Genomic DNA, 21,623 nt, shown 5'->3' with positions numbered 1-21,623 from the left:
ATGCTCAAGTCTAGATTTTCTGGTTACAGATCACCTTTGGCCTATAGAACATTCGATTTTTATCTTAATCATTTAGGCTAATCTTGGTAATAGTTATTACTATAGTTGACCTCATAAAGACTTATGATGCTATTTGGGGAATTTGGTCTTATTTCTGGTCAAATCCTACTGCCCATATCCCTGATGACTCATGAGGTACTTCTCTCATGGTATCATGGGAAATTCTTAGGCAAGGAGGTAGAATCAATACAAGCATCATAATAGGGTTCCATTTACTATTGTTATCTAATATCTTGGTTGTAGACTGAATATTTATATCCTCCCACAATTCATCTGTTGAAACCTATTCCTCCTAATAGTGATAGCATTTGGAGAAGGAGTCTTTGGCAGATGGGTAATGCCCTTATAAAAGGGGCCCCAGAAAGCTCCTTGGCCCTGCCAGCATGTGAGGACACAGAGAACATGGCTGTCTAGGAACCAGGAAGTGGGCCCTCAGCAGATGCCAGATCTACCAGCATCTTGATTTTAGACTTCTTAGTCTCCAGTACTGTGAGGAAATAAATTTCTGTTTTTTGCAGGATCTCAGTTCCCTGACCAGGGATTGAACCTCGGCCATTGCAGTGAAAGCCTGGAATCCTAGCTACTAGGCCAACAGGGAACTCCCAGATTTCTATTGTTTATAAGCCACCTAGTCTATGATATTCTATTATAGCAGCCCAGACAGACTAAGGCAATCTTTATCCATTCTACAACCCTGACGTAATTGATATGATTTCAATAGATTTAATTTTTAAAAAGAATCATTGCACAATGATTATATAGTATATATAATATTGTATATTATATATACAATGGTGTAACATTGTATATACAGGACTATATCAGCATAATAGTATTTTTTTAGAAAGAAAGGATATATTTATTACTCTCATGTAGTAAAGATCTTCTCAATTCATACAATGCAAAAGCTATAAAGGGAAAGTGATTCATTTTATCTCATAAAATGTTTAAACTTCTTTGGTAATAATAGTGATTACTATATTCTATGCAGTCTTATGTCAAACCCTATGAAATAGGTATGATTACAATCCCCTTTTTACAAGTTAGGAGTTAGAGAAGTTAAGTAATTTAGGGCTCATATGGATAAATTGGTGAAGCCAGGATTTAAATATGTAAGTCTGACTCCAAACTCCATGCTCTTAAGACCTGCATTATATATAGCTTCCCTTGTATTAAAAAAGCTTCATAATTAGAACTACAATATAAGAAACTGACTTCAAGTAAATACATGAAATATATATTTACACACACACACACAGAGCTTCCATAAATTAATAAGTACAACCCAATAGAAAAATAGGAGTATTACTCAGCCATAAAAAGGAATGAAATAATGCTATTTGTAGCAACATGGATGGACCTAGAGATTATCGTATTAAGTGAAGTCAGACAAAGACAAATGTCATATAACTTATATGTGGAATCTAAAGAAAAATGATACAAATGAACTTATACAGAACAGAAATAAACCCACAGACATAAAAAAACAAACTTATGGTTACCAAAGGGGAAAAGTGGGGAGGAATAAATTTAAAATTTGGGATTAACAGATATACACTACTATATATAAAATAGATAAACAACAAGAACCTGAAAAAGAATATATATATGTACATGTGTATATATGCATATCTGTATATTTGAATCACTTTGCTGTATACCTGGAACACTGTAGATCAACTATACTTCAATAAAAAAAGAAAAATTTAAAAAATAGGCGAGAAATAGAAGCAAGCAACTCATACCAGAGAAAACACGAAAGTCCAAAATACACAAATGAAGGCCCAGCCCCGCCAGCAATCCCGGAAGATGCAACTCAAAGTGACCAAGAGATGCTATTCCTTGTCATTAGTTTGACAATTCAAAATATTGATTTTTGCAACGTATTAATGAGAGTGGGAAAGAACAGACTTGTACTCTCTCACTTGCTGTTGTGGGGGTGTAAATTGACAGAGCCTTCCTTTAAGGCAACCTGGTGGTAGTCATAAAATCCATATACTCTCCAGTCTAGCAATCCCACCCCTCAGCCTCCACCCCAGATCTAGAGGCACATTCTAGAAAAAAGCATGTTTGTTGCCCCATTGTTTGTAATAGCAGGGGAAAAAGACAGCACTAGCAGAATGACTTAGATTTTCATGGAACGTAAGTGAAAAAGTTAAAAGTATGTAGGATTGCTTTATACATACACAGAGATTTATACATACACTTACCTCAAAGCAACACTGTATATATGTCCATATATGGCTGTAAACACATAGACGATTACACACAAACACACATGGGGAAGAAAAGGGTCCAGAAAGATTCTAGCATTTTCTGCCATAAAGATTATTCTTAAGATTCCTATCACATAACAAACCTAACCATTTTCCATGAATATTACAATTTAATGTCTTACAAACAAAATACATAAATATTTTTATTGGGCTCCTTCCTCCTGTGTTTTCCTTTTGTACTTACCGAACTTTGCTCTTCAACCAGGTCTTCTTCTAACTCTGATATATTTGAAAGGCTTTAGCGTTTCTGCCAGGAATGTTTGGTTTTCCTTCTTCTCCCATCTTTATTTAATAAACCCCTCATACAAATATTTTCCCACAGACACAGTATCCCCTTTTTCACCTTGCTCAGGAAGAAACTGACAATTGAGTTATGAACACTAAGTAAGGTCTCTGAAAATTTGGATAAACTCTACATTGCCTAAGTTTCAGTCATTTGCTCTGTTAATAAGGATGGAAATAAAACACGCTGAGAGAGACTTCTTCCTTTAAAAGGAGCTAACATCATGCTTCTGAGGCTTGATGGCAGGGATTTGCCTTTGGTAGTTATGATAATGATGACACATATAGTATTATTCAAGTGAGACAGGGGTAAGAACGGACATGTCCTAGGTCACACAGCTGGAAGGTGACAGAGCTGCCTCAGCATCAACATACTTTCATTCGACCTTGTTCCCTCCACTCTCTTCACTCATCTCCAGGTGGCAGTAAATCCAGTTCTGGTTTCTCCAGATCTTTTCTCTGTCACTTCCTTTGAGACTACTTAAAATTCTTCCTTTAGCTTCCATTTCCTCATTTGTAAAATTGGGATGATGCAAATATCCTCCTTGGGATGTTGTGAGAATGAAAATGAGATCATCATGCACCATTCCTTGTGTGTATGTGAGGCTGTTACCATTGTACGTTTTAAGATCATCTAACAATTTAGAAACTCCCAGACACAGAATCTCAGTTGTTTTTCTTTGTAGGTGAATGATTACCTGCTGAATTCATCAAGCAAGTTCCTTAACATACAACTTCATTTATTATGATAAAGGATCTCTAAGGTAGGCTTTTCACTACTACTGCTTTGGTTGTCCCCTTATATATACAAAATCATAAGTATATATGATTCAGTTGTCACCTTTCATCCCCAGGTAACGGGAGGGCTAAGGACTTGGGGCCCTCAACTTCCATGCAGAGACACTCCTAAAGCTATTGTCTCAGCTTCTCACCTGGGCTTCCTTCCTGTGAGCCGCAGGTAGAAGTCATAGATAATGGCAGGGGCCCGGTGGCTGACTGCATTCCAGTACTGGGTTGTGACGTTGTTGGTTGTGAAGTCAGCCTTTGGCCTCCTGAAAGCTCTCTCAAGTGGGATTTTTTCAAAGGTTGCCAAGACTTGGATCCCTGGGGGGGGGAAAAAAAAAAACCCAGAGTAAGTGCTAAGTCTAGGAGCATATAAACCCACTGTGGTGGATGGCATTTGCAATGGGTCAAAACAATAAATAATAAGGATTTGTTGTGTAGAGTCATGAATCAATTTCTGAGAATAATATTAAGATTTTTATGCCGGGCAAGTGGTCACCTGCAAAATCAAACCATTTGAATAGGTTAAGAATTTGGTCCTTCTCTTGAAATCTTTACCCTAAAACAACTTCTTGGGAAAATAGTTTTAGTCAATACAGTGAAGTATTGTTCAGAAAAACTTAAATCCATCATTCAATTTCAAGGTTATCTAATCTATTCTAAAGCCCAAGACAGAGCCTAGGGGTGTTATTTCCTTGGTTGGATCATTTACTTGCAGGAAAATCAGGAAAGTTTCTAGACATTTTACTTAAACTTTTATAAAGATTTAAGTAAAAGAGAGAATAGAAAAGCAGGACTCCTTTGTGTTGGTTCAATTTAGATACCAGTCTTTTACGTCTTTGGTATTCCTACTGCTCTGGAATATGTCAGACTCAATTGTTTTACTCTTGTCTCCAGAGTTTTTTAAAATAATAATCTTTTAAAAAAAGTATTACTTATATAAAACCTAGTTTAAAGCTTTTAGTGTATATTTGTAAATCCAATATGTCTTTTCAAAAGGTATTCATTCATTTGAATTCAATTTTGATTTTATGTAGAATTTTCAAAGAATATGCCTAAGTTCATTACTCAGTTATGTTGAAGCTATCAGTTATTATGGTAATATGATTACTGTCCCATAAAAGATACTACCTAGAAATCTGTATGAAAAATATATACCCTATACAGAAAATATTATCTGATTCCTGGGTCTTTTCCCCCCAGAGGGATTCATATTAACTTTTAGGAATCCCTAGTGGGTGGTCATTACACGTTCAGGAGACCTGTCTTCTATCAATACTTCTACATCAGGCTCCAGCTCCCCATATGAACTGAATAAATCATTAACTCTCTCTGGGCCTTGTGTGTCAAATAAAGTGAGCACACTAGATTATTATTATTATTATTATTTTTGCGGTACGCGGGCCTCACTGTTGTTGCCTCTCCCGTTGTGGAGCCCAGGCTCCGGACGTGCAGGCTCAGCGGCCATGGCTCACAGGCCCAGCCGCTCCACGGCATGTGGGATCCTCTCGGACCGGTGTACGAACCCACGTCCCCTGCATCGGCAGGCGGACTCCCAATCACTGCGCCACCAGGGAAGCCCTAGATTATTTTTAAGATCACTTTCAAATATTATTATTCTACAAAATAGATAGTAAACATTTTCAGCACTGAAGAAGACTATTTTGAAGCTCAGGAATGGATTTTACATGTAGCATTTTTTTATTTAAGAGTTTAAGTGTCTTGGGGACTTCCCTGGTGGCGCAGTGGCTAAGAATCCGCCTGCCAATGCAGGGGACATGAGTTCGAGCCCTGGTCCGGGAAGATCCCACATGCCGCGGAGCAACTAAGCCCGTGCGCCACAACTACTGAGACTGTGTGCCACAACTACTGAAGCCTGCGCACCTAGAGCCTGTGCTCTGCAACAAAAGAAGCCACCCAATGAGAAGCCTGCACACTGCAATGAAGAATAGCCCATGCTCGCCGCAACTAGAGAAAGCCCGCACACAGCAACGAAGACCCAACGCAGCCAAAATAAATAAATTTTTTAAAAAAAGAGCTGTTTTTTTAAAAAAGAAAAGTTTAAGTATCTTGGTTGCTTCTATTAATGCCTCTTTTTATAGTGATATCTTAATTCTGTTACTGAGGTAGAGGAGATTTATTTTTATTTCCAAATATTGTCAGAATTATTTAGTTAAATACCTGGATATATTACCTAAAGAACTTTGATGGTAGTAGATAATTTCATTTTACTTTTACTGAAGTAATAACTTTGCAACTAGAATAGCAGAGCAGAGTGCTCAGAATTGGAAATCAGATTCTAACAAGTTAAGCACATTTGATTTTTTTCAACATCTAGTAGCTAAACAATTAGATGATCTAAAAGTTTCAAATATTTGCAAGAAAATCAACTTTGAAACTGACAAAGGAGAGTACAAGATTGGTTAGGTGGAAGAATTAATTCAATTCAACAGGATACATTCAAGGTTACACTATGGCTGACAGCATAAATTAATAAAGAGTATCACTGACTCAATAACATGAGTTAACATTATTGGACTTTTCTAAATCTACTTGGCCATTGATTATGTCACATTCTCAGCGATGTGGCCAGAGTATGAGGACTGTGTTCATGAGAGCAGTGGCTCAGCAAGAGGAGTATTTTATCACTGGCATTGCTTATAATTGCTGACTTTTACTTGGCTTTATTTATTTTTTAAATGTCTATAGCCAATGGACTCCTTATTGCTTACAATCTTGCAGCTATCCCACTGGCCCCTTTTTTTGGTATACCACAGTACATCCTAGTTAACTCTTACACATTTACAATTTGCAATTATTTTTATCTCTTTACCTATGTTTTGTCTTTTCCCCCATTAGACTCTAAGCTCCATGACACACTTTGTCTTTTTTTTCCCTGTGGCAGACCCTAATCACGAGTGAGCAGACTCTCATAGTTATATAGGTACATCATTATAGGCACTTACCCATTTTGCCCCAATTACAGGGATTGAGGTTGCCAGACGTACAGTGGTAGATCAATGTTGACTTAGGTCTGGAAAACAAAATTTAGATAAATACAACAAAATGGAGAACTAATGAAAGAAAGGTAAGGGAAAATAACATTTAAACAAGGTTTTTTCAATCATTCCCATGACTAAGGCACCCTACGCAACACTTCCATCTTTTGTTCCTTCTTTGGGTTAATAAGCAAAATAGAAGAAGACTAGGAAAAGTGCAAGAGTGTGTGTGTGTGTGTGTGTGTGTGTGTGTGTACATATGTACAAGGAAAAAAATCCCAATAGGTTGACATATTTATGGAGCAAATGGAGGTAGCATGACGATGAGAAAGCAGATCATGTTTCTAGCTTCTTGACATCTTTATTGGGCAAAAATATGGGCCATGTTTTTTCCTAAATCCAGTGAAGCTCTGTTGGATTGGAAACATCTAAATATCTAACTTCCAATAATTAACAAAAATTAACTTTGTTTACCTTTTATAACAAAGCTAAATATACAAACAACCTATTATTTTTTCCTTGTACTAGAAAATCCCTCCCACCCCCCACCCCTCCCCCGCTACACACACGGTGATCTGAACTTTTGGCATTTATTAGGAACTGAGGAGTTTAAAAAAATATGCTCTCATTTCATCCACTTTTATCTCCTTTGCCTTAAGAAAGGAAGCTGTAGGGCTTCCCTGGTGGCGCAGTGGTTGGGAGTCCACCTGCCGATGCAGGGGACACGGATTCGTGCCCCGGTCTGCGAAGATCCCACATGCCGCGGAGCGGCTGGGCCCGTGAGCCATGGCCGCTGAGCCTGCGCGTCCGGAGCCTGTGCTCCGCGTCGGGAGAGGCCACAGCAGTGAGAGGCCCGCGTACCGCAAAAAAAAAAAAAAAAAAAAAAAAAAAAAAAGAAAGGAAGCTGTATTTTAGATTACTGAATAGAAAGAAAAGCTTTTCAGTTATCAAGAATTAGATGATTAAATGATTTGAAAAATTTATTACTTTATGATCAACCAAGTACTAACCAGTATTTATAAAACAACTTAATGCATATATGATGGCATAATTGGAACTGTGAAAGATTGAAATGGACACCCTCTCACATCTGGGGTCTTCCACAATAAAATGCATATATATATATATATATTTAAATAAATTTATTTATTTATTTATTGGCTGCGTTGGGTCTTCGTTGCTGCGCGCGGGCTTTCTCTAGTTGCAGCAAGCGGGAGCTACTCTTCATTGCAGTGCGCGGGCTTCTAATTGCGGTGGCTTCTCTTGCTGCGGAGCACGGGCTCTAGGCGCGCAGGCTTCAGTAATTGTGGCTCGCGGGCTCAGTAGTTGTGGCTCGTGAGGTCTAGAGCTCAGGCTCAGCAGTTGTGGCACATGGGCTTCGTTGCTCCGTGGCATGTGGGATCTTCCCGCATCAGGGCTCGAACCCGTGTCCCCTGCATTGGCAGGTGGATTCTTAACCACTGCACCACCAGGGAAGTCCCAAAATGCATGTATTTTGAAAAGGTGCCTAACACAGTCACCCTCCTTCTCATCAATTCTTTAAAAGCCAGCTTATGCATCCACACCTGTGAACTGCCGTGTACCATCCTACAGCCAAGGTGAGATTGACGACTATATCTGCTGGAATTAAATCTGCCACAGCCATCGGAGTAGCTCTTATGGACCGAAGAAACCCCTTCCCAGCCTGCACAGGAAAAAAGACATAAAATATATTTTTAAAATTTATTTATTTGGCTGCATCAGGTCTTAGTCGCGGCACGCGGGCTTTAGAGTGCGGGCTTAGTTGCCCCACATCATGTAGTATCTTAGTTTCCCGACCAGGGCTCGAACCCTCATCCCCTGCATTGAAAGGTGGATTCTTAACCACTGGACCACCAGGGAAGTCCCAAGGACATAAAATATTGAACCAGGTCTTAAGTAATAGCCGGGATTAAAGTATACATCAGACAGGTAATACGAATGCTGTTAGTGATAACGGCCAGCACTGATCACTGCTTACTAGGTTCCTGCGCCAAGGCTGACTGCTCTCAGCCTGTCCAATCTCCCAGCCGAGTTCATCCTAAGTGCCACCATTGCCAAGAACCGCTAGGGGTCCTCAGGTTCCTTTCAGAGTGAAATTCCTCAAACTTGTGAGAGGTTTAATATATTTGGTTAATTAATAAACAAGAATTAGGGTTCCCAAATTCCCCATTAATTTAGCTTACCATTTCTTAAATGATGTTGTTTTCTGCTAGTGTCTACTAATTTACAAGCAATAATAGACACTAAATGTTTAAGAAACATTTTTAAAAAATTAATAAAATTCTACTTGACAAAACTTCTTTTATCACTTGGGGAAAAACCCACCATTATTTACTTTTTGTTTGGTATCTTTGTTTACCTCACAGATCACTGATGTTACACAGATGTAAGAATTGGGAATTGTTCATGTTAATAAATGTGTCGATAAATAAAGAAGTCAGTTAATAAATTAAAAGTCACATTTAGTGACTTTATAAAGTGATTATTTACACCTGTATGTTTCCAACATCAATGTGCAGTGGTTAGCACTTTCTTGTGTTCCTAATTTCTGTTTTCTTGTAACTGATTTCCCTTCCTTTGGACATAGGAAATCGGTCTGGAAAATTTTAGAAAACTTGAATTAATATGCAGCTTTGTAAACAATGTAATAAAACTTACTCTTGAATCATGTTAAAATAGTTACGTTCTAAGTTACCAAATGTTCACCCCAACTAAGCCTCAAGAGTTGAAGGCAGGTAGGAAACAGAAAAAGAAAGAAATCAGAAAGAAGTTCATTGTCATTGTGTTTGACAAGTAGTTATAATTCACTGTCTTATATTTGTATTGTAGTTCATGTTGGATCTAGTTCTGAGAATAACAAAGTCATAGTCTGAAACATGAGATCCCCAATAAGATTTAAACTCATTTAAAGAGTTGAAGCCCTGTTCATTGTTCTAAAGAGTAGAGTTGTGGTTCTGGCCCGAAAATGCTTCAGTGTGAACTGGGAAGCACCACAGCTCACTGGATCAGTCTCCACTGCAGGGAGACATGCACAAAGTGCTGCTGACCCAGAGGAATGATTGATGTTTCTCCTGGTCTGTGAGAGTATTATTGTTGAAAAGTGTTTCCTATAGTCATCAGTTTTTATATTTGAAAAATTTGCTCCAATTGGTAGTTTTCTTTCTCGTATCTATTAAGAAATTGATGTTGATATATTTTATGAATTTATATAATTTCTATCCACATGCATATCAATTTAAAAATCTTTGGGGATATGAGTTCTGTTGCATCCCTAATTCAAGCTACCATTATAGAGCGAAAAGGGGGAAACACCCCCATCTTGTGTTAACTAAGGGGAAATACAGGCATGGTACTAGATGTTCAAAAGTTTCCAAAAATAAAACTCCTAAGTAGTAATTGATGATATCACAGTATTTCTGTTTTCCTGATAATGATATCCACAGATAATTAAAGTAATTTCATTCTGCCTCTATTTTCCAATCAGCAAAATTGAAATAAGTTGCATCAATTGTGGTTAGTAAAGTAATGCTTATGGTTTTGCGTCAGTGAAGCTAAGCCAACACTTAGCATTTTGTTACTATCCCTCCACTACTTTTCAAGTAATTATTTCCACACCATTATACATACCGCAACAATGAGCCCGGTAGGTCCATTTACGTTATCAACCCAACCCTAAAAAAAAAAAGAAAAAAAAAGATTTCTAATTGGTTCCACATGTCAGAAAATCCTAATATCTTTGGAACATCTGCAGTCTAATCTTAATAAACTTCAAACAAGAGCACTGAGACCCCAGCCGATAGAACTCTCTAATCCAATTAGAAATCTAATTTCTAAGATTTCAAACAGAGACCAATGAGAAAGCACTGGATATTTTCTGCACTTGGTTTGTGCAAGAATTAAAATTCTGCCAGTACTTATTTCATCGGAGGAATCATGGATGGTTGCAAGTTGTTTATGACATCTTATGAACTAAACTGGATCACCTCTTAAATATCATAATCTGCTAACCAATTCATTTTCCCCACCTGGGCCTGATTTTAACTCCTCAGGGGAACATTTCAAGCACAGTTTGTAGGAAATGTCCATTTCTTGACAATTTTAAGAGTCATAGCATCTTTCGTTCTATGTATGTATGTATCTGTCTATCCAGCTATCTATCTGTCTATCTGTATTAGCTTGCCTACAGATGTTAGAGGAAAGATTATATTTAGGAACAGTTAGAGACAAATGTCTCTTTGAGTTTGTCTCCTAAGCCCTAAGCAAGTCAGTTGACCTCATTATGTCTGTTTCTTTATCTGTGAAAGTCAAAAATGTGTGTGTAAAGTGGGAGAGAAGACAGGAGAAGTTGAAGGGATTAATATTAGTTGAGCCTTTTACTAGGGACCAGGCATTGCACTAAGCACACCTCATACATCGACTCATTTGATCAACCCTCCACAGTGGGTGGGATTAGCCCAGTTTTACAGATGAGACAGCTCAAAAGCCTGCATGTCAGTAAGTAATGGAGCTTGGATTTATCTGGTGCAAAAGCTTTATAGAATTGCTTCAAAAAAGATGGTATAATTTAAAGTACTTTCTAAAAGATATAGCAGTATACAGAGATAAAAATTATTATTCCTAAACTGAGGACTTTTCTCTGAGCTTCGTGATTCCTATTTACCCTGGCAATTGTAATACTACCAATTTGGCCATCAAGAACATTCTGCTATATTTAAACTATAGTGGGGAAGCCAAGAAATAAAACTATTTCCCATGGCAATTTTGAGACGAGAGTTAATGAGAAGCTAATTTGAGATGCCACCCAACTCTAGGACAGTCAGTGTCACACTCAGAGGAGCCCCATGCTGAATAAATCCTGAAGCGAATGTGGACTTCTGTCCTAATATAATGGGCTCACATTTGATTTGCTGTACTTAGCTATACATACTAAAAAGAAAAAAGAAAGACATCAAAGAGTAATTGGGCTAGAAGGATGCTGATTTGGAAGCAAAGTGTGGAATCCAGGCGAGTGGGCTTACTGGGAAAGGCTCCTGCCAGGTTGCTCCCACGATGGAGGGCCGTATGATGGCAAGATTGAGCTTGCCGCTCTCCTGCTGCACCACCATCTCTCCCAAGGCCTTGGTGTAGGTGTACGTATTGGGCCGATCCCCGATCAGCTTGGGTGTGATCTCATCAATAATAGCATCGTCTAACCACCTGAAGGTAGTCAGAGTAAAAAAGAATTCTAGCAACATATGTTAGACAATAGACCGAAAAAGAAACTGTGAGACATCGACAATCAAACAAAACTTCCCCCTTCTAGCTTGAGTTCTGGAATTAGGAACTGTCAGAGGACACCAAGGCTTGAGTGTATACCTGTCCAAATGATGCATGACGGATGAGTTCTTTGCTCTCCACTGCTCAGCCCAATATTACTAGTCGAATCCTATGGCCCCCTGCCTCGATAGATTTATCCAATAGCTATGCAGTCTGCTACTTGATCATATAGACTCAGTCTCTATCTTCAATTATTTTCTCTCAGCAGGAATGTACCTATGAAGGTACATTCAGTGAACGCATTGCGAGGGCCAGTCGGGCACCTGGCAGCGGGCTGGCTGCCCTGGTCATGGGCTTGAGAGTCTGTCCTCTGAGGCTCATCAGTGGCAGCCCCACTAATTCACTGTTGTCCAGTTAGAACCTATGGCACCCATCTTGAAACCTTCAGCTTTGATTTTTTAAAAATTCTACTCAATGCCTCAAAAAAGAAAAGCAACTACACTTAGCAGACTTACAACATTTTAGCAAATCTATGCACTGTATTTTGAAAGTCTGTTTAGAGTCTATGCTAATAACTTGGTAATCATTTCCAGAGATTTCCAATGAGCTCTGAAGTGCTCTTATAACTGTTAATAGTGTGTCAAGTGGAGTGAGAATAGCACTGTGAAGCAGCTTTAATAGAGTGATTATTGAATACCTTCACTTACAGGAAGACCTGTATCACGAATAACTGAATTACCACGGCATTAGCCTAATCTTTTTTTTAAAAGACGTTAGAACCATTTTGATAATCCCAAAGTCTATCTGATCTTCTCTAAGAAAGCAATCAAATTATTGTCGATTAAATATTGAATGTTTCTCTTAGCTGGTAGATCTATTTGGTTAAACTTTTGATATAATATAGTTTTTAAAAATTAGGCTATATGTCAGTGTGATTTTTATAATCCATGTGTTTGGTACATTCATTCCTATTTTATCGGACCCAGCGCAATCATACAATTTTGATTGCAGAAAAATCTTATTAGAGTTTATCGTCTTCCTCTCATGACAAATTGTTGAGTATTTAAGATGTGCTTAATGCCAGAAACACAACTCTCAATTTCAGTAACTCTCCGATATTGGAGAGAAACATGAGCACTGCCTGTGATGGTTTGGTTTTCCTTGCTTTGCGGCTACTAGTGCTGGGTATTTTCTAGCCTAGTATCAAATGCCTTCTAGTATCAAATTCCTTCTGATTTACACTGAAAACGGAAAGTTTGAGAAGTTCCTAGAATTAAAAACAACTCCAAATACTTAGAAAAGCAGAAGATATTTCAATTATATAGTCACCCGAGTGTTGGGAGAGAGTGAGGGGTAATGCAGACATTTCTCTATCTTTCTAATAATGTTATCTTTATCTCATCTTATTTGTGGGTCAGCAGTGGATTAACTGACCTAAGACCATTTTTTTTTTTCACCTGCAAAAACATACAGGTTACAAAAACTGGGTCAGAAGAAATATAGCCTAATTTTATTAAGGCTGTAAAAAAAAACAATTTTAAGAAAACATCAGAAGCCAGCAATGCTAGGATTGTATGTCACATGGCTGGTACCATGTGCTCTTATTGCTGTTGGTGTGCATGGAAAGGGTAACACCTGGAGGCTTCCCCAAGTTTGGTGAGTTAGCTCATCTTAGAAAATACTGGTTTCATAGGTTTCTAAGAACACAAAGCAAAAGAAGTTGTAGTGTTCTGTAGATGGTCTGCCTCTACTATTTGTAGCTCCCCCATATTCTACTGTATCATCTTCTCGTTTCCTCCATTTTCACTTATGAAAAAATGGCAATAATTATACCTGTTCTAAATTTTCAGGTTATATGAGGACAAACAGGAATATTTACAACTACACCTAGAGCTATTTGATAAAACAAAATGAACCAACAAATCTAAGACATTCTATTTTTAGTAAAACAACCAAGAAGGATATATCTACAAAGGTAATAGTTGGTTTAACAATATCTTTTCTAATACAGCCAAACAGACCATATCTCAACCAGCCATTTCCCAGGTTTGAAGAGGAGATTCATGTAAAAAATATGCACAGCCATTGGTTAAGTGATGTCCTTTTCAGGACCTAAAATCAGTTCATGCTCTTCTTTACCAAAGTTTCAGTTGCTGCTGTTGTTTGTTCTCGATCAGTTTTTAAAATAGCGAATAAGGTAGCATGGAAAAAAGACAGCGTATAAACCAAAGAAAATTTCTGAAATTAAAGCCAATGCCCTTCAGTGTACTCAAGATGTCTGAACCCATGGGTTCCAAATACTAAGCTTGTACTTAAATAGCTTCAAAAGAAGCAAAAAGTTATTGAAGACTTCAGAAGGCTGTGTGTGTCACACACACACACACGCACACACAATTTCCTCTAAATATTACTTTTTTGGTTTGAAACTTATTTATTCAACCTCCTAATATCATTAATTTCATACTTTACATATTTACTGAATGAAATAGCAAGAGTAATATGTATTTTGCCTTCTAATTTTCTTATGCAATAAGCAGGGCAAGCTAGATATACCTAGAGGGATATCGGAGAGGGTGTCTGGGAGTAAATACTGGACACACTGCTTCATGGTAGCCTTTGCTCTCTTTTCTCTCATCTGGACTGCTCTTCCCTTGATTATCATGTCATATGTTCTCGCCCACGTGTCTGTTTCCCCACTTTACAATGAGTCCAGGAGGGATTATGTTTTTTATGTTTTTTATCTCTGTGTCCAATCACCTTTCTGCCGCCAGGAATGAGCTACCTTATTCAGTACATGTGTGTCCTCCCACAAGACAGTCTTGATTGGCCAATTTATGTGCTGGCAAAGGTTTGGGAAGCTGAGATGGATAATGATAGGACAGAATGCGTGAACTCAGAAGGAGGTGGGGCTGTAGGGAGACTGTGGGCAAGTAAGAGAGGGGATGTCTTTGCAGAGAATGAAGAAAAATTGGAAGTTAATGTCCGGCGGCAGTGGTGAAAAGTGCTGGGAAGCTGAAAGGTTAAAGGTTGACCAACTTCAGTTTGACAGAGTTGGCTTCAGAATAAATTTAACAGGCTTCAAAGTAAATATGAACGTTTTATTGGGGAAAAGGGTATATCTGAGCCTAATGCTGGTGGTGACTTCTTGTCCTCTGTATTACCCTGTAGACTTTCACTGAGCACCTATTCTGGCTCCAATGACCTGACAACATGAAAATTATTCAGTTTGTTTAAGAAACAATTTAACACTGCTCTGATTCGCATTAAAGCGTGGTACACAGAAATGACAGTTTTTTTGTCAGCTGCTTAGATGCCGTCCTAACGCTGTACAATCCTGACAATAAAAGCACAAATGCTAAAACCAGCTTCTTCCTTTCCCCTAGAATAGATAAGCATTCTTAGCGTTAACAATGTGCTCTTCAGCATGAAGGCAAAACTACTTTCCAACATTTGACCTCTTTGCATTTCCCAAAGGGCCATTACCGAGGCTGCTATGACCTCAGTCTCCCTGCTTCTCACACTCTACCTGCAGCATATCTGCCATGGTTGACTGCAATTAGTGTTTGATCAAGAAACAACTTTTCTGTTTCACCTGGCAGATCGGCTGTGATTTCTGGTGGCCAAGTAGCTTAAAGTATGATTTTTAATAGATACAAATCTATCAGGAGCTTTGACTGGATTAAAGCATCTAGGAATTGAAAGACAACACAAAGTGAGGGCAGTGGGAAATTGATCATTTTCCTGTTGTCTAACTCCTGGTTCCTTTAAAAAAATGAGGACCCCTGCACTACTAAGAACAATGACAGATCCCCATGGGGTTACTGTTAATGAAAATTTCTAAGGGAGATAGAACCTAAAATTCTTGGAAACTAATTTTATTTTAACTACAGTTACTACAATTACAGAATAGAGATGAAATCAGAGAAAAATATTTTCTTAAAACACGGCAACCAAACCTGGATTTAGGTGCACTAATGTTTATTAGGAATAACTTTAATGCTATTTGTCATTCTAAAATTTAATGCTATTTATTATTCAGAAAATTCCATCTGATGTAGGAATTGTTGAAACAGTCGTGAACAATGGTCTAGTTGGTGATGGGCTGCTGGGATTTATTCAAAGCATTATTCCAAACTTAACACATAGGTTTTTTTTTTTTTTTGCAGTATGCGGGCCTCTCACTGTTGTGGCCTCTCCCGTTGTGGAGCACAGGCTTCAGACGCGCAGGCTGAGCGGCCATGGCTCATGGGCCCAGCCGCTCCGCGGCATGTGGGATCTTCCCGGACCGGGGCACGAACCCGTGTTCCCTGCATCGGCAGGCGGACTTTCAACCTCTGCGCCACAAGGGAAGCCCTAACACATAGGTTTTATTGAAAGTTTAAGAAGAAAAAAAGTGCAATCCGAAACAGGGATAAGATGTGGGCATATAGGTATTTTATACACAAGACTTCACATCCCCAAATATCAGCTTGCTATGGAATTCTGTCATCTATTCTTGCTTTGTCTAAACAAACAAAGAAACAAGAACAAAAATACCAGCTGGAGTGGTATGAACAACAATCATCCAGTTCCATCAAAAAGTGATCATTTGGGCTTCCCTGGTGGCGCAGTGGTTGAGAGTCCGCCTGCCAATGCAGGGGACACGGGTTCGTGCCCTGGTCCAGGAAGATCCCACATGCCGTGGAGCGCCTGGGCCCGTGAGCCATGGCCGCTGAGCCTGCGCGTCCGGAGCCTGTGCTCCGCAATGGGAGAGGCCACAACAGTGAGAGGCCCGTGTACCGCAAAAAAAAAAAAAAAAAAAAAAAAGTGTTAATTCATTCAGCAAATATTTGAGTTCCTACTATGTGCTGGCCCTGGAGAGCAAGAAGGAGCAAGAGATACTCTCCTCCTTTGAGAAGTTCATTGTCCACTGGGGAATACAGACGAATAACCAGACATTTAGAATGACCTGTGCTAAGCACAGTGTAGAAGATGAGCACTCTGGGAGCACCAGGAACGGCCACCTAAGCCCGTGGGCTCCGAGGGGAGAGCTTTGATGTCTGGATAGGAACTCACCAGGGGAAGCAGAGGTGGAAGTAGTGTCTAGAAACAGAACCACCTAAGCAAAGGCAGAGAGGTAAGAGAGAGAGGGGTGAGTACTTCCGTGTGACTGCAGCGCAAATGTAAGGGGAGGGCTGAGAGGGATGGGCTGGACAGATGGTCCTTAGTATAAAATTCTGAACAAATAAATTGTAGTAATGATGTTCCCCCTGTTTAAAAAAAACACCTTTATTTCCTTAATTACATTCAAAATGAATTCTGTTGAGATAAAATATAATTTTATTCCTAGTTCTATTTGGAGATATATATATATATATATATATATATATATATATATATATATATATGTTTAAAAATAATTCTTCTCCTCTGAAAGCAGTACAAGACAGACAGACATAAATTTTGTACCCATGTCAATTACAGTTTGATCATCAATCATGTATTCATTACCTGCCTTTACCAGTTGACATATAGTGAGGAGTATGGGAAGTGCCAAATGCCTGACTATAAATCAAATCCTCCTCTGGGCAGTGAGCTTATTCTTTGAAATCTGGGGTTTTTGAGCATCTGGACACAGTTTGGGAGGGAGGAAGTGGTATGGAATGGGTGAACTGAATCTCCATTTCCTAGCTCTTTTCTCTGGTGACCTCTCAGAGATCCCTCCTCAAATCGTGCTAAGGTCTGTCAGGGGTTAGGGGGTTAACAGTGGAGTGAGCCTCTGGAATCTCAGTGGCAGGGTCAGGAATCAAATGGGCCTGTGCTCCTTTCCTGGGCTTAGCACATCCATAAACACCACATTTACCCGGAGACAATGCTGTAAGGGGGTGAGTAAATGACAAACAAATCAATTCCATCCTGAAAACATGCCAAGGCTTTAGACATCGACTTTCCTGCACTGACTTTGGCATCAGTGTCTTTTCTCCAACTATCCTGACAAACTTTGGACTCTGAAAGGTTCCTTTGCACCAATTAAGAACATCAGCATTTATTAGCAACTTAAGCAACCTCTGGCTCCTTTAGATGACTTTCATTTTTCTTTGTCCTGGATATTTTTAAATGACAGGTAAAAATATATATTATCAGAGCTGTATGAGATAAAAATGTTTGCCCTGAAGGGAATAAACTCTTGATTTAGCTAAAGCTTCATTTTAAAGAGTATATCTTAAATAGTAGATACAGTATTATAAGAAATTAAAATATGACAAATTCACCAGGAAATGGTCTATTTTCTCTGCTATAATACTTTTTATGCAGAGTCTTTTTAAAAAACAAACAAAACAAGGTAAACTTGGTAAATGGAACAGAAGAATGAAGAGGCAGAACGAAAAGCATACTTATTCTGAAACCAGGGCCATGTCCTAAAAAGAAAGTGTTCCTGTTAGTTGGCAAAAAGAGGAAATGCTAGACCTCTGTCTCTCATGCATAACAGTACAGTAAGAAAAGTGTCTCTCAGCTGAATAGAGCAGGAGACCAACACTTTCTGCCAGATTTGGAAGAAATTTCTCTTCTCCATTAGTTCTTCTTTATTAACTGCTATTAAACACTCCCTAGCACTGCAATAATTGCTTTATATAACTCACTTTATCATCACAACTATAAGGACAGGGGCTATTATTAGCCCCATTTTACAAATGAAGGAACTAAGGCTCAGAGAGGCCAAAGAACTTGCTCAAGGTCACACAGCTGTTAAGTTGCAGTACCTTTGCCAGTCTGATGCCAAAACCTTTCTTCTGAACGTTTATACTATGTATGATACTTCCCTTATCTAGTAACAATGCTGAGTTCACTGAGAATTGAGAAACGACTTCCATGTAAAGTACCCTCAAGTACTTCATGCAATCCTAAACTACTCAAGACAACTTTTCTGTAGGACTTTTCTACCCCTATCCCCGCTCCATCACCAAGCACTGTATTCTCCACCGGGGATGGAGGGAATAGCAAGGACAGGGAGTTAAAGCTGGCACCTTTTGGAAGCATTTTGCTCCAAGAGTGTCTCACTTTGTTACCTTATAAATGAACGACTACAAAGAGCTAAAGAGAACAACAGTCTGCCCACCCTTCACCCCAACTTACTCCATGGAGTCGATGATTTTTTTTGGCTCCACGGGGCATGGATAGATGACTTCATCAATGTGCTTCAGGTTACAATTTGAAAAGGCAGTAGAGATGTGTATGAAGGCTTTCAGGTTTGGCATCTGACTGGCCATGAGCAAGAGCTGCTGGGTGGCAGTGACGTTAAGCTGCACAGCATGTCTGGAGAAGATTAGACAGAAGGAAATGCAGTGAGGCAACTCACATCCCGTTTTGCTGGAACTGCACCCACTCCAATAACTGGCATATCCATCTGATTTTTGTGGCTGCATCAAAGGACAGGTCACGGCCACAAAGTTATGTGATACTTGGTATGTATAATATGTTGATGATGTTTTCTGTGCACATAAATCCTATGATGCATGTTGCATTTAGAGGTCACGTGGTTCTAAATCAACCGGAAGGAAAAAAATCACAATCCTCTGAATTTATAAAGGGGCTTCTTAAGCAGCCATTAAAAGAATGAAAAACATAAATTAGGCAGCTAACTTAAATTAGAAAATTCAAATAAATTGGAGGAGAGCAACAGTGAATATAGAATGAGAAATATGTTTCTATTGCAAAGGTACAGGTCAGACATAAATAATGATGTTAATAGAGAACAGATGTGGTTGCCAAGGGGTGTGGGGGAGTGACAGATTGGGAGTCTGCGATTAGCAGATGCAAACTATTACATACAGGATGGTTAAACAACAAGGTCCTCCTGTAGAGCACAGGGAACTATATTCAATATCTTGTGATAAACCATAATGGAAAATAATATAAAAAAGAACGTATATATATGTATAACTGAATCACTTTGCTGTACAGCAGAAATTAGCACAACACAGTAAATCAACTTTACTTCAATAAAAAATATTGATGTCAAAATCCTAAATTTTACCTAATAGAATACAAAGCTATATAAACATGTGATGACAATGAAATAGTTCTTTCTAGAAATACATGTTTCATACAAAATCAGGAAACCTATTACTCTAACTCAAAAAGAGAAAAAAATACATGATCATGTATATATATATATATATTTTTTGAAAAGTTTATAAATGACATTCAATATCCATTTCCAATTCAATTTTTATAAATTCACTAAAAGAGGAAGAAAATGATTTAAAAATGTATATTTTAATTTGCTAGCCTGTGTCACGCTTAATGGTGAAAAGTAAGGAGCACTGATTTTAAAGTTGGGCCAAGAAGAATGCCAACAATCACTACTGCTTAACACTGCTCTGAAGTTCCAGCCTTATAATTAGAGAGGAAAATAAAATTAATTAATAAGTACAAACACTGCAAAGGCAATCCCTAAATGACTATCAGATTATGTCTGGGAAACAAACAAGCAGCTGAAAAAATTGGAATGAACAATAACATAATTCAGTAAGGTGTCCACTTATAAAAGTTATATAAAAAAATCACTAGTTTTCCTATATAGAAACAAAAATTAGAGACTATAATGGAAGAAAGGCACATATTCAAAAAAGAACACTTAAAACATATATCAAATTAATAAAAAATGAATAGGCTTTATATGAAGAAAATGATAAAACTTCATTAAGGGTCATAACAGAAAAACTGAATAAACAGACATATATTGTTCTTGGATAGGAAGAGTCAATGTTTTAAATATGTTGTTTTTCTAAATCTATCTGCATATTCAAGGTAATCTCAATAAAACTCCCAACTCTTGAAAAAACTTGGCAAATTTATTCTAAGTTTAATCAAGAGGTGAGAATAGTCAGGAAAATTCTATAAAAAGAGAAAAATGTGTGTATAGTTGTTTAATAAAATAAGAATCATAGTCATTAAAATACTGTGGTACTGGAAGAGAAAGCCTAATTAATGGAATAAGAGTTCAGAAATAGAAATTTAATATACCATGAGAGTTTCCTTTCAAACAAAAAGTGAAAAGAAAGCATTTAATAAATGCTGTTTAAAAAATAACCATCTTTTGGTAATAAAAAATATTGTACATTCACACCTACATCGCTCTTCTTTTTATGGAATTTTCCTGACTATTATTCTTTATAGCTAAATAAATTTTAAATGGGTCAAAGATTTAAGTGTAAAAATAAAACAATAAAAATACTGGAAGAAATTATGAAAACCTTTGTAAATAATAAAATAGAGCTGAGGACAAATGATAAACTGTTAAAATATTTTGAGCCTTATAAAAGACAAAGAGTCAATATGCTAAATCTTCCAATAAGTCCTAAAACTGATAAGAAAACAATGTTTCAAGAGAAAAATAGGTGAAGAACATAAACAGGCATTTCACAAAAGAATAAAATGCTAATCGGCATGCAAACATCTTCAACCTTTCTGATTATCAAAGAAACAGAAATCAAAATATGCAATGCTATTTGCATTATAATATTGATGATGATAGAAAGAATTTAAGAATTATAATATGGTACTGTTGTGGGTGTTAGAAATGAGCATTCGTATGCACAAGAACAGTGTAAATTAATACCTCCTTTTTGGAAAGCAACTTAGCATTATATGTCAAAATATAAACTGTTCATAACCTGGACACATCTAGGATGTGTCTAACAATTCTATTTCTGGGAATTTACCCAAAGGGAAAAAAATGTATTCGACACAGATGTTCACTGCAGAGCTGTTTGTAATAGCGAAAAGCTAGAACACTCTAAAAAACATCCACCAATACAGAACTGGTTGAGTATATTATATATATGTACAATGGAATGTCATGTAGTCATTACAAGTTATAACAGAATATCAATTGACAAGGAAAGATATCTAGAAATAAAATTGAACAGGTTGCAAAAAACATCATTCTCAATGTGATGCCATT

General features: G+C 37.8%; 1 protein-coding gene across 1 annotated transcript in view; it reads right to left on the bottom strand.

The window, feature by feature from the left end:
- Nucleotides 1-21,623, bottom strand: part of FAR2 (fatty acyl-CoA reductase 2) — a gene marked incomplete at its 3' end in the record, with an annotated part of 135,170 nt that overhangs the window by 4,923 nt on the left and 108,624 nt on the right. Inside the window, exons 4-9 of the mRNA XM_082851106.1 lie at nucleotides 18,791-18,970; nucleotides 11,440-11,617; nucleotides 10,049-10,093; nucleotides 7,966-8,084; nucleotides 6,368-6,435; nucleotides 3,551-3,722 (exon numbers count right to left, since the gene is read on the bottom strand). Of these exons, the coding sequence (XP_082707232.1) occupies nucleotides 3,551-3,722; nucleotides 6,368-6,435; nucleotides 7,966-8,084; nucleotides 10,049-10,093; nucleotides 11,440-11,617; nucleotides 18,791-18,970 (762 nt within the window). The remainder of the gene's footprint in view (nucleotides 1-3,550; nucleotides 3,723-6,367; nucleotides 6,436-7,965; nucleotides 8,085-10,048; nucleotides 10,094-11,439; nucleotides 11,618-18,790; nucleotides 18,971-21,623) is intronic.

This window comes from Leucopleurus acutus (assembly GCF_964270905.1).
Source record: "Leucopleurus acutus genome assembly, chromosome: 11".
Taxonomy (NCBI): Eukaryota; Metazoa; Chordata; class Mammalia; order Artiodactyla; family Delphinidae; genus Leucopleurus; species Leucopleurus acutus.
This window is presented reverse-complemented; position numbering and strand designations above follow the sequence as displayed.